Source organism: Globicephala melas, chromosome 19, assembly GCF_963455315.2.
Source record: "Globicephala melas chromosome 19, mGloMel1.2, whole genome shotgun sequence".
In the NCBI taxonomy this organism is placed as follows: domain Eukaryota; kingdom Metazoa; phylum Chordata; class Mammalia; order Artiodactyla; family Delphinidae; genus Globicephala; species Globicephala melas.
In genome coordinates this window covers 58,328,273-58,341,628 of record NC_083332.1, presented here as the reverse complement: position 1 = coordinate 58,341,628, position 13,356 = coordinate 58,328,273, and the positions used below count along the sequence as shown (strand labels likewise).

The 13,356-nt window shown below is 50.6% G+C and overlaps 1 protein-coding gene across 2 annotated transcripts in view; it reads right to left on the bottom strand.

Moving 5' to 3' along the window:
• The window catches only part of ATP2C2 (ATPase secretory pathway Ca2+ transporting 2), a 75,695-nt gene extending 67,329 nt beyond the window's left edge, over positions 1 to 8,366 (bottom strand). For both annotated transcript variants that reach the window (XM_030863178.2, XM_030863177.2), the window contains exon 1: positions 8,268 to 8,366. In XM_030863178.2, coding sequence (XP_030719038.2) covers positions 8,268 to 8,366 — 99 coding nt within the window. The remainder of the gene's footprint in view (positions 1 to 8,267) is intronic.
• Positions 8,367 to 13,356: the final 4,990 nt, after the last annotated feature.

The window sequence follows — 13,356 nt, the reverse complement described above, 5'->3', positions numbered from 1 at the left end:
CCACTCCATAACAGATCGCTGATTTGTGTGCACTTGACACCACTGGAGAGAAAACAGAGGCACTGGAAATATTAAGAAATTTGCTTAACATCTTCCGCTGGCTGCGGAACTGGACTTTGCAGCCAGGTATCTGGTGCTGCAGACTCCAGTGTTCCTAACCATAGCCTCTCTAGAATTGCATAGAACGGGGGCCAGGACCACCCAAGCAAACGGTAATCTGATTACTGCAAACTGATTAGCTGGCAAACGGTACCTCCCTCCTCCCCTCACTAAGGAGGAAAGTTAAAGCAAAGAAGTGGGGCAGTGAAGCAGGAATCTCAGTCTCCGCAAACTTTTACTGTGGTTCATGAAAAAACAAACAAACAAAAACTAAGACAAGTTTCGAAAGGGAAAAGAACAAAGGACAAAGAGGGAGGCAAATAAAGAAAAAAACCATGCAGCGTTCCTGGTTCACAAAAGACAGCTGAAAAATAGCAAGGTAACGTTAGCCTAATTCAGTGGTCAATGAAGGCGAAACTGTCACTCAAATTTCAATATGCAGGTACTTGGGGGAGGGAGGGGCAGAGAGAGGGGCAGCCCAGTAGGTTGATTTCTGAAACTGGAGATGAGGTGCTGCTGAATGAGACCAGCGACCAGCAGGATCCCCCAGGCAGAGAGGTACCTCCCAGATCAGAGGAGGGAGGCCATGTTCCAGGGCACGCATGACATGTGGCCCATGGAAACAATTAAAATGAGACTATGTCGCTTAAGTGCAAATCTCAGTTCGCCAAGTCCCTGCCACCTCCTCCAGGAAGCCTCCCTGGATTGCAGCAGTGGCGTCCCCACAGGTGACAGGCATACACAGGCGGTATCCAACTCCTTTCTTACATGCACTGCTTTCCTTCATGGGACTTATCTCATTCTGTAATTATATGCTCACTATATAATTACTTGATGACTTACCCCCCAGACTATAAGCTCCACTCAGTAGACGGGTGTTTTATTCACTGAAGGGGTCTGGCCTCAGGAGGACAGATGTCACAGGGATGGCGAAGCAATGGTTCTCAAACTCACTGAGCATCAGAACCACCCGAGGGCTGGTTGCAACTCAGATTCCCGGGCCCCAGACCACATGTGAGGAAGAGCTGATCTCAAGGAGCCACAAAAGTAGGTGAGGGTCAGAAGGCTGTGCGGAGCCTGAAAAGGAGGAAACCAGATGGCAAGAACTTTCCGGCATCTCCGACTACGGACCTCACGCAAAGATGCCCACCAGGCCGGCTCGGCAGGTGTGCTCAGGAGGGCGTGTGCTGCGTGCAACACCCTGCTGGCGCTGACCTGAAATTCTCAGTCATTTTTCACGACAGGAACCCACACTTCCGTTTTGCAAATTATGTAGCTGGTCCTGCCCTCACCACTGAGCACCTCCCTGGGCACAGAGCTGAGCACCGGACCCGAGGCCAGACGACGAACAAGACAGTGATGATTCCTAATAAAACCCAACGTCACATTTTGAACTAGGCATTGTGCGGCGTTTTAAGCCGCTCTCTCATTTATTCTGTTTTGTTTTTAAAATTTTTTGGCCGTGCCTCGTGGCATGCGGGATCTCAATTCCCTGACTAGGGATGGAACCCGTGCCCCCTGCAGTGGAAGTGCAGAGTCTTAACCACTGGACCGCCAGGGAAGCCCCTCTCATTTATCCTTGTTTTGTTACTACGGTCATACTCGTGGGAGTATCTGCATATATCACCTAATCTAATCTTCACCAAGAGTCAGGGAACAGCACCCACGGGGAACCTCGAAGCCACTATGGGCACATCCCCGCTATCAGACAAAGACATTGATGTGGAGAGATGAAGTAAGTTTGCCCAAACTCACGTAGTCATAGTGATGGAACCTGGGCTCCACCTCTGGGCTTCTGGCCCCAGTCCCTTCCCTAAACCAAGACCTCCTGGTTAGGAGCAATCTTCTAGGCCAATATTCTTTCCCCCATATCCACAAGGTCCCCCACATTCAGTGTTACTGGAGAGGCACAGACCGGAGGATACTGAGATGTACACAGGGTGATCCTGTGTGTCAGCTGTAAATCTATCAGAGCCCGACCACAGTAGTCCGGTTTCAGTGGTTTGAAATATAAAGAATACTTATGGGTAATGCCTGACTTTATTCTAGATGTTTCAAGTCTCTCTTACCCCGGGGACTCCAGAATCATGAGCTTTGAGCACGTCTTCCTTGGCATGTACTTGAGTTTCAAGTTGGGTCAGACACGTGCTCTGCTGGCTCTGCTCCCTGCCCACGGGAAGTTCACGGGCAAGACGAGCTGGAAGAACACAAGCCATTTCCAGGGATTTGGGGCACACTGGTGGGGTCGATCAACACAACCTTAAGAGTGTCTGCAACCTCCACAGAAGGTTACATATTTCCCCAGTGTGACCCACAGCTTTCCCCCCACCCCAAATACCCATCCGGATATTTTCTGCAAGGAACATAGTATTACAGGCTGAATCGTGCTCCCCCCAAATGCCTGTGCTGAAGTCCTAACCCCCAGCACCTCAGATTGTGACTGTGTTTGGAGACAGGGTCTTTGAAGAGGCGGTTAAGGTAAAATGAGGTCATTAGGATGGGCTCGAATCCAATGTGACTGGTGTCCTTGTAGGAAGAGATTAGGACACAGAGGAAAGACCAGGTGAGGACACGGGGAGAAGACGGCTGTCTGCATGCCTGCTACTCCCCTCCCCTTAGGAGCTCGGGGATCTAGGATCCGTTATCCTTACTAATAAGGCTCACGACATGGGACTGGGGCAGGGTTTCTAACAGGGCATCTTCAGACGTACTCTCAAGAGTCCACAAGTTTTCTGAGATCTTCCAAACTTTGAATACGTGTTTTAATAATTAGCCCACTATAATGCATAATATAGACCTTCGGGTGGCCAGTTTATAATGAAGAGCTGTGATGTGACCCTAGTGCCACACGTGCATCTATGCCAACAATCAGGTGACACATTGAAGGGATGCAAGTTTCTCAGGGGCTCAGAGAGAAGAAATGGCAGGAGAACGGAGCCAGCGCACAGCAGGTGGTGTTGACACCGGCGCATCAGCTTTAAAACGTCTCACTTTTGAGGAGTGTCGTCTTGTTGCAAGTGAGGCCGTACACGCACCCAGTCTCTGCACGCAGCTGCTTGCCACAGGTGATGTGCAGCGAGTATGGTCATCGCACACAGTGAAGAAGCATCCCTTCCACAATGGCCGGCACTCACCTTATCGTCAGGTGAGCCAGCAGGTTCCATGGTTATCAAATGAGAGCCTTTCCAACTGGCATTCACGGGCTGCCCGCTGCCAGTTGGGGTGAAGTATGATGCGGGTGGTCCTAATCTAGCAAACACATTCTTGATCAATTTAAATGCCGTTTTCTACATATGCGTGTAATTAGACGTTCCCAGTATGAGCTTTATCAAGATCAAAATTCAAGAGAGTCTAAATAAAGACTGGACCTCAGGACTACTGAACACGCTAACACAACGAGACAGCTGTGCAGCAGACTTTGTGCCAGGTGTGGTTCTGTCATTTAAGGAACTATTCCTTTCTACCACTGTGGTCGGCAGGCTCTAAGACGCCCCCGATCACCCTGCCTCCACTTAATGACATCCTCGTGTAATCCCCATCCCTTGAGAACCAGCTAGATCTAGACTCCTTCCAATGAACAGAACATGCCAGAAATGAGGAGATATCACTTCCAAAACTGGGTTATAAAAAGGATCACTCTTCCTTGGGGAAGCCAGGTGTTGAGCCATGAGGCAGCCGCGAGGCTGCCCCTTGGAGAGGCCCAGGTAGCCGGGGCCAGAGACCCGCCAACAGTCACAGGAGGAAGCTTGGAAGGGGATTCTCTGCCCTTCCACCCAGAGAGCCTTCAGATGACACCACAGCTCTGGCGAGAGCTGGACAGCCACCTCACGAGATACCTGGAGCATCCCCCAGATCTGCGACCCAAAGAAACTGGGAGAGAATCAACATTTGTTGCTTTCAGCTGTTGCATTTGGGAGTGACCTGCTACACAGCAATCCATAATGAACACAATCATTCGACGTCACTGGTTGACATATTTTTTGTTGTTGTTTGTTTTGTTTTTTTGCGCTACGCGGGCCTCTCACTGTTGTGGCTTCTCGCGTTGCGGAGCACAGGCTCCAGACGCGCAGGCTCAGTGGCCATGGCTCACGGGCCCAGCTGCTCAGCGGCATGTGGGATCCTCCCGGACCGGGGCACGAACCCGTGTCCCCTGCATTGGCAGGCGGACTCTCAACCACTGCGCCACCAGGGAAGCCCGACTAGTTGACTTTTAATGATACATCACCAGTCACATCAAAATGCACTTGCTACATGTGTACTTCCTAATTTTATTATAAACGTAGTTCGCTTTTATTGAGTTATAAGCACATGGCTATGTTTGTTGCAAATTTTAGGCTTCTACTTAGTTAAGTCACATTTTGATACAAATAATTTAAGACAACACTGGGGGCTTCCAATACATTTCTTCAAGATGACATATAATGGGCTTCCCTGGTGGCACAGTAGTTAAGGATCCGCCTGCCAAGGCAGGGGACACGGGTTTGAGCCCTGGTCCGGGAAGATCCCACATGCCGCGGAGCAACTAAGCCCGTGCGCCCAACTACTGAGCCTGCGCTCTAGAGCCTGCGAGCCACAGCTACTGAAGCCTGTGCGCCTAGAGTCCAGGGTCCACAGCAAGAGAAGCCACAGCAATGAGAAGCCCACGCACCGCAACGAAGAGTAGCCCCCACTCGCCGCAGCTAGAGAAACCCCGCGCGCAGCAACAAAGACCCAACACAGCCAAAAAGTAAAAATAAATAAATAAAACCAAAATAAAATTTAAAAGAAAAAGATGACATATACTGCTAAATTTTGAGAGACACCAATGATGTGTGCGTGTGTGTGTGTGTGTGTGTGTGTGTGTGTGTGTGTGTGTAAACCTCAGAACTCCTCTTCCTGCAACCCAAGTGTGATCTCTTAAAAACGCAAATCTGACTGTGTCTGCTCTGTTACCTGCATTCCTCATGTTCGGCACATCTTTGAATAAATGAATGACTACCATGCCCCGACGTAAAACGTGTCGGTGATTCCCTGTTGCGCTATGGATGGAGCCCAAACCCTTTACAAGGCCCAAAGGCTCTGAGTGGTCCACCTCGGCAGCCTCAACCTCTCCCACTAACCCTTGCACCTCACTCCCTTCTGCCTAGAACTCTCCATCAGCTCTGCCCTTCCCACTCACCCTAGTCTATGCCATTCCTATGAGTCTTAAACACCCCTTCTCATTAAACAGTCAACTATGATCTGTAGTTTGGGACCCATCTCTGCCCACCAGACAGGGCGCCGCGAGGGCAGGGAGTGTGTGCATCTTTTTCTCCACCCCATCCCTGGCACGCAGCACCACCCTAACACGGGGTAGACGCCCCATGAATCTGGGCTGAATGAATAACCAGGACACAGGTCTGCTGGAAGCCAGGCTTCCCCCTGCAGAGCCCCAGGAAGGTGGATCAGTTCACAAGAGGGAAGGCGGCACAGGATATGGAGCCGTGCCGGTCTCGGTTAAGAGAAGGGAGCCCTGAGGGTCAAAGATAACTTCCTGAGTTGGTACTGAGTCATCTGGGAAGCAGGTATTTCTGGTCCAACATTTTCCTTGTCCAAAGCTCAGATCAGCAGAGAGAGCGTTTTTCCAATAATGAAAGGGGATCTCCCACACATTTTTCTTTTCACGACACTGGAACTGCAGCAAGAATGAACCGTCTGCGGAGCCGTAAGAACTGTGCTGATTCAGCCTCAGAAGCTCCTAACTCTGGGTCCTCCCCCATCCCTGTCTCAACCACCTATCCCCTGCCCGGTCACTCTGCCATTTAAGATGGTTGGATCTTAAATTAAACTTCTCTTGGGGTCTCTGCTGTCAGCCTCCCCCACGAACTCTGTTTTGGATACAACTGTATCCTTACCACCTGGCCGACATGAGCGCCTCAGCAGCCTCATCTAACACACCGGTACAATAACACAACTCAACTAGGGGTGAAGAGACACAGCATGTTCTCAATAATAATTAGTATTATAACTGAGGTGACTCGGCAAAGTGGCAGGGAGGTTCAGGGCCCGCCCAGGACACCCCCTACAACAAGTGCTCATGAAAGAGAGTTACGACTATTACGGAAATGACCACGGTAAGCAAACTTTGCTTCTTTTTCAAATGTTTCTGAGGAAAAAAAAAAAAAAGAGTTCAAATTGGAGGATGTAAGCGTGAGAGCAAAGACTGTCAGCTGAGCTGGCAGGAAGCCGGTCACCTGGCCCGGCCGGTCTCCTCCCTCATCACACTCCCCTTTTATCTTTATTTCAATTTCCTGGGTTTGATGAACTGCCTTTAAAGACAGGATACTTTGTTTCTCTGCCAGCCTTTGCGGCTGGCGGCCTGGGTTTCCTGTCTCGCCTCACGTCCACACTGCTAAGTCGTCACACACCCTTCGGGGTGCAGCTGAGAACATCCCGACCACACCAGGTGGGCAAGCCCCTGCCAGTGCATACCTATAGACGGGTTGAAGACCTGTCCCACTCTCGAGGGCCCCTCTGGGGGCACGAAGCCCACTTTGGTGCAGAGATCAAATTCGCCCCAGCATCTCTATTCATGATACATCATCCCCATACCTGGCACACCTGGATACCTGGCAAACCTGGACATCCCATAAAATCTGACTGCAAGCAACTACATCAGGAGTGTTGAAAAATACCTAGCTTGATGCAAAAATCAAAAGATGGAAAGAAAATAGACAAAGTAACATAGAACAGGCAACCATGTTGGCAAACTAACTTCAAACTCCTCCAACAGAATGAGTTACGTGGCATATAGGGAGAGAAATGGATGTCGGCAAAATACTGGAACTCTGCATCCAATCCGTGGTTAACATACATGTCGCTTCAGAATAATAGAGATTATCTGAGAACTGCTAGTTACACGGCACCGTGGTCTACCACCCTAGCACCAGAATTCTCACGTTAGCAACCATTTATAAAATACTAGTTTTTTAAATGCACAAATACTAAGACCCATACAACCAAAATGTTTTGACTGCTGTCAAGTTTTTCCAGCTGACCTCTTTCATTAAAAAGTAAATTTAGGGCTTTCCTGGTGGCGCAGTGGTTGAGAGTCTGCCTGCCAATGCAGGGGACGCGGGTTCGTGCCCCGGTCCGGGAAGATTCCACATGCCGCACAGCGGCTGGGCCCGTGAGACATGGCCGCTGAGCCTGCGCGTCCGGAGCCTGTGCTCCGCAACGGGAGAGGCCACAACAGTGAGAGGCCTGCGTACCGCAAACAAACAAACAAACAAACAAACAAACAAAAAAACCCAGTATACTTAACTTGAGGTTTCCCTTCAGCCGTGGAAAGGCCACGAGCACCTCCAGAGTTCCACATCAGGAAGTTTATTTTTGAATGACTGATTACATTTTAAAAAGTGCAGTGACCCAGAGATGCATTTGCAGAAATTCCATGCTCTCTGCTCGTGTATCACGCACTGAGTTCTGCTTACAAGCTACGGAGAAAGTTGGGGGTCACCCGTTGACCCTGCTTCATCTCTGGGTCCTCCACATGGAAGGAAGGGCTTTTGGGGGCAGCTTTGTCAGTTTCTCTGCTGGTAAAAACTCCCCTGGCCCTAGAATCCTGTTGGCTTATCCTAGAGGGTCCCCTGGAGGCTGCAAAGTCAACACACAAATCTGGGTGTTTTCTTTTAAAGTGTCTCTGGAGATGTGGGAAACAAAGGTGGTAGGCATGGCCACTCTTACCTTGATTTCCACCATTATTCCTACTATTCAAGCTAAAACATTTGCACAACAGTTTTTGTTTTTACGGCGCTCTAATCCCCCCGCCCCATTCAAGTCACTTTAAAAAATCCGGATAGCAACCTGGTGTGGAGACCCGGTAATTTAAATTTTCTGGAGTCAGAGAAACCAAAGTTAAGTTCCCAGCTGGGTCATTTGCTAGCCGCGTGTCCCTTAAGGGACATATTTCCCCTGTCTCGGCCTCAGTTTCGAGTCCGCAAAATGGGCTGGCAGGCGAGGGTTAAAAGGCGAGCGCCGGGCCCAGAACAGAAACGCGAGCTGGCGTAGCTATGAAGACATCGTCTTTCTAGAACCAGGGGGAGGCGGGCGAGCTGGAGGAACGCAGCCCGCAGCGCGCGGACGGGCTCTTGGGGTGGGACGGGGTGGGGGGTGGGGTGTCGGGTCTCACGCCCCGCGCCCGGACTCACCAAGGTTTCCAACTCGCCCCTCTCCAGCACCTGGTACTGGTGGCCCCCGCCCGAGAAGGCGAGTTTCTTCAGAAACTTGGAGAAGCGTCCCTCGACCATGGTGAGCGGGCGGAGGCCCCTCGCCCAGCCTCCCGTCCCGCCGGCGGCCGCCCCCGCCTGAGTCCCTCGGTCCCTGGCGTGGCCGGGGCTGGCTGCGCGCGCCCAAGCCTCCCGGGCCAGGCCCACGTTACCGGGTAGCCGTCTACCTGTCCCCCGCAGCTGAGGCCCCGCCCCCTAGGCGGAGCTACGCCCGCGGCGGCCCTCGCGCACCTGGCCCCGCCCCGTCCGGCGATTCCGCCCGAGACTTTCTCGCCCTTAGGGGCCGCGGCGGCCCGGGAAGGCCCGGGGGCTGCAGAGGCGCCTAGCTGTTTCCCAAACTTGCCAGATGATAAGATGCATCTGGAGCGGGGCGCGGGGGGGGGGGGGGCGGAATGGGTTGGAGATGAGCGATAAACGCTTGTTTAAAATGTAGATTTCCACACCCCTCCCTACCCTGGGCCGGGAAGCTGGACTTTAGCAAGCACCCAGGTGATTCTCATGGGGAGCCACGTGTGGTCAACTAAGGTGTTGGGAGCACGGTTAGCGGGAGCTGAGTCAGACTCCTACAGCCGCTGCGAGGCTCGGGACCAGCCACGTGGCCTCTCTGAGCCGCGGTTCCCAGTTTGTTATTGAAGGAGGAGAAAGCTAAGACCCCACCTCGGCCCTGGGAGTGAATCCCAGGAGCTGGAGAGTTTGAGGACCCCTTTGGGCGCCACCTGGTGCTGCATGATCTCTGAGCTCTCTTTCCTCACCTGCAGAATGGGCTCCTGGCACTCACTAATCGTGGGGCTTGGGGCAGGTTTCTAAAATGTTCAGAGCCTTAGTTTACTGATCTGTAAAACGGCCACCATGATTGCACTTCCTTCCCAGTGAAGTTGAGGGGATTCGATGGACCATGTAATGTAGGAAGAGCTCAGGGCAGGGCTTGGCATAGTGTGTGTGTGGGGGGCATATTCATCATCATCCTCGTCATCATCACAGGGAAGTCACTGGGCTCAAACGGCTCCCAAAGTACGTGGGTGAATGTGCAGTGTAGGCAGTTCCCAGCCTCCAAGTGGATATACTGGAATGTATAAGGGCTTTGGCTTCACGTGGGACTGGAATCCAGAACAAGACCCACCGCTTAGTAGGGAGGTGGCTTTAGAGAAGGCTGTGCCACTCTTCTGTGCCTCAGTTTTCTCATCTGTCGAGTGGGGTTACTTAAGGACTATAGGACAGGGCATGTGTATATGTCCATTAAACTGTGCTGCCCCTTTGGAGCAAAGGTTTGCCACTTACCCCACCTGCCCCCCCCAGGGGGTGGCCACCTCAGCCCCACTCAAGCTGATAGGTTCTAGAGACCCTTCCTGTTTCTCCTGCCTCATCCCCCCTTTGCAGAAACCATGCTGCTTGGTTCCAGCAAAGGCTCAGAAGTGATGGAAAGAGCAAAAGTCTGGTGTGACTCAAATTTGAATCCCAGGCCTGTTCCTTTCAGATGTGTGACCTCGGGCAACACCTCGAGGTGTTTCCACCTCGGTTTACTCACCCACAAAATGGGAATGACGCTACCTATCCGTCTGACTGAGGGTCCCAGCAAAAAACAGATGGTGCCTCACACTGAGTGCTTTGGGGAAAGTTTGATAAACAGACTATTTGTGAGCAGGGAGTGATGTGTTGGGCAAATGCCTTTCCCTTGAAAGCCCCACCTCCGCTCCAGCTCAGAGCTGTCAAGAATTTGTGGATCATGTATGAGAATGCCCAGGGCATTCAGGAAGTAAATTCTGGGTAGTGGATATGGTGCAACACCCAGACCTGTTGGGATGAAAAAAAAAAAAAATGGAGTGGATCACAGCAAAAGCAGTTTAACAGACCAGCTTTGTGACTGGGATGGCTGAAGGGGCATCGTTAGGCTTAAGTTTGCTTAATTTTTGTCTTTGCTGCATAGTGATCAGAAAATGCAGCCTGCACACAGGTCTACTAACTTTCCTTAATTTATTGAGACTTTTTGCATACTGTGTATGCAGTATTTGTAAATATTTCAATCCCAGTAAGGCGAGTTGGTATATTCTTTGTACAAGTATTGGTAAGCTGTACCTTCTTTGTAAGTTAGTTCTGTATTTATTCACTCTAACTTTATGACTCCATTGTTCATGTCTTTATTTTTGACTACCTGATCTGACACAGGAAGAAGAGTTTGAAATTTCCCAGTTTAATTGCTTTCCTGTCCATTTTCCCCTTTTGCCTTCAGCCTGTGGAATTCTCGAGTCCACTCTCAAGGAATTAACTCAGACAAGACAGCTGCTGGGAAACTTTCTGAGGTTGGCCGCTCTGGGAGCCATTGATCCTGACGTTCTGGCCTGACCTTGAGAGTCAAGGGCACGACTCAGCCCAAAACATCCAGCCTTTCCTTAAGTATCGGCTCTGGGCATCTTGAACAATGAGGTCACACTCGTCAAGGCCCATTCACTCTCTGTATGAAAGTGGTGTCATTTCATGAACCATAAATTATCTCCCCAAAACACACCGTGTTGGGAAGCCTCAGTGCAGCCCCAGGCACCTGAAATGTATTTAAACCTCACTGGCAAATTACAAGGTTAGAATTTGAAAACATCCTTTTCAGAAGGGGTATAGAATACAAAGGATATATATATTAGTTTTAGGACTTAGTTTGAAGTTGTCATGCCTTACCTAGACCCTCAATTCTGTTTTTTTTTAAATGGCTGAGCATACAAGTGATAATATAATCATTTTACAGATGAAGAAATTAGAGAAGTAAAGCCACTTTCATTCCTTCAGCAAATATTTTTAAGCACCTGCCATGTGGCCGTGGAGATCACCCCTGCTACAACAGACTCTATTCCCCTTGTCTTGTATCTTATCTCCTAGTGGGTGTGATAAGGTGCAAACAAAACCACCCGTAATGCAGTGTCAGGCAGTGAATGTAGTGGGTTGAGTAATGGGCCCCCCAAAAGCATTCGTCCATGTCCGAATCCCCAGAAGCTGTGTAATGTAACCTTATTGGGGAAAATAATCTTTGAAGACATAATTAAGGATCTCAAGATCATCCTGGATTAGCTGGGTGAGCCCTAAATCCAAGGACTGCTGTCCCTCTAAGAGACAGAAGAAGAGAGACACAGACACAGAGGAGAGGCTACATGAAGATGGAGGCACAGATGGGAGGGATGCGGCCACAAGCCAAGGGCCACCCGGAGGCACCCAAAGCTGGAAGAGGTAAGGAAGGATCCCCCCACCCCGCGCCAGAGCCTTCCGAGGGAGCATGGCTCTGCCAACACCTTGATTTCAGACTTCTCGCTTCCAGACTGTGGGAGAATTCATGTTGCTTCAAGCCACCTGGTTTGTGGTCACTTGTGGCCGCCCCAGGAAACTAGCAGCGTGAGCAACGCTGTGAAGACAAGGATGCAGAGTGGGGACCGGAGAGTCGCTTGAGCAGTCAGGAGAGGTGACATTCAAGCAGAGGCCTGAACGAGGTGAGAAGTGACACTTGTGGATATCTGTGGGGGGGGGGCAGTATTCCAAGCAGAGGGAAGGGACGGGACCAAGGCCCCAGGCGAAGGTCCCAGGCGAAAGTGTGCTTAGCTCGTGTCACCATTGTGAGACCTGCTTATGTGAAATGACTCACACATTTGCACCCAAACTCTGGCCACACTCACCCCACGCCCACACAGAGCCTTATTCCAGGCACTCTTCACGTCATGTTCTTTGTCAGTTCTTCCACAGTCATTGTTTGCTGAGTGATGGGGTAACACTGGCTGAGAACCTTCTGCAGCTGAGGGCATCTCTGGGTTTCCAAGGGGCTTGACTCCACCAGGCGAGCGAGGCCCAGCCCTATGGAACTTGATGCCAGGTGCCAAGTGATCGTGCCTTGGGACTTGCTAAATCCCGAGAGGGAAACACCTAGCACGGATGCCACCCATCCCACCTCCTGCACCCATGGCAGACATCACGTGTCAATCTCAGGGGTGACATTCCCCCGTTGGCTGGGACAGGCCTGGGAATCCTTCTACTTGTCAACTTTAAGTAGCTACCAACAATTCTTTAGGCCTGGCACGTGAACAAACCTGTTTACCGAAAGATTTTCAGAAGAGGAGGGAATGACCTTGGGTGGGGGCCGTTATAGAACCTTCTAGAAGGTGGTGGTATAGCCGAAGGTCTCCATACGTGAAATCTATCATTTACATGAGGGTTTACTCTTGGTGTTCTGTAGTCTGTGGGTTTTGACAAATGTAGAATGTCATCTAGCTACCATTACAGTATCACATGGAAGAGCTTCACTGCCTAAAAATCCCCTGGTCTTCACGTATTCATCCCTCCCTCCCCCCAAACCCCCGGCAACCACTGATCCTTCTACTGCTGTCGCTATAGTTTTGCCTTTTCCAGAATGTCATAGAGTGGGACATTTGAAAATGTTAACTGTCCAATTTCTGTTGGCTTTTTGATATAGTAAAGAGTTCAAAGTTCTCAGTGCCTGCCCTTTGAAAGTTCAGAAAGCCTCAGGGTCCCCCTGTTAGGTGGTGCTGAAGGGGTGGGGCTAGTTCTCAGTTAAGTGGCTATTAGAATGGCCCCTCTGTCAACCCCGGGCGCCTCCTGTCCCAGCACCACCCCCACCTCGGCCTCCTGGCTGTTTGTCAAACTAGCTGAGCTCAGCCCACCTTTGAACTTCACAGGTCCCTCTGCCAGGTGTGTTTCCTCCAGCTCCTCACAGGACCCAAAATTCCCTCCCTTCAGGCCTAGACTACAGTCCGGGTGTCCACTTTGTAATAACTCATGGAGCGGAACTTGCATTGTGTGTACTTTTCGGGAGGTAAATTTTGTTGCAATAAAAGATTCTGTTAAATAGAGAACAGACTTGTGGTTGCCAACGGGGAGAGGGGAAGGGGGAGGGATGGAGTGGGAGTCTGAGGTTGGTAGGTGTAAACTATTACATTTAGAACAGATTAAAAAAAAAAAGGTTCTACTATTTAGCACTGGGAACTATATCCAACCTCCAGGGATAAACCATACTGGAAAAGAA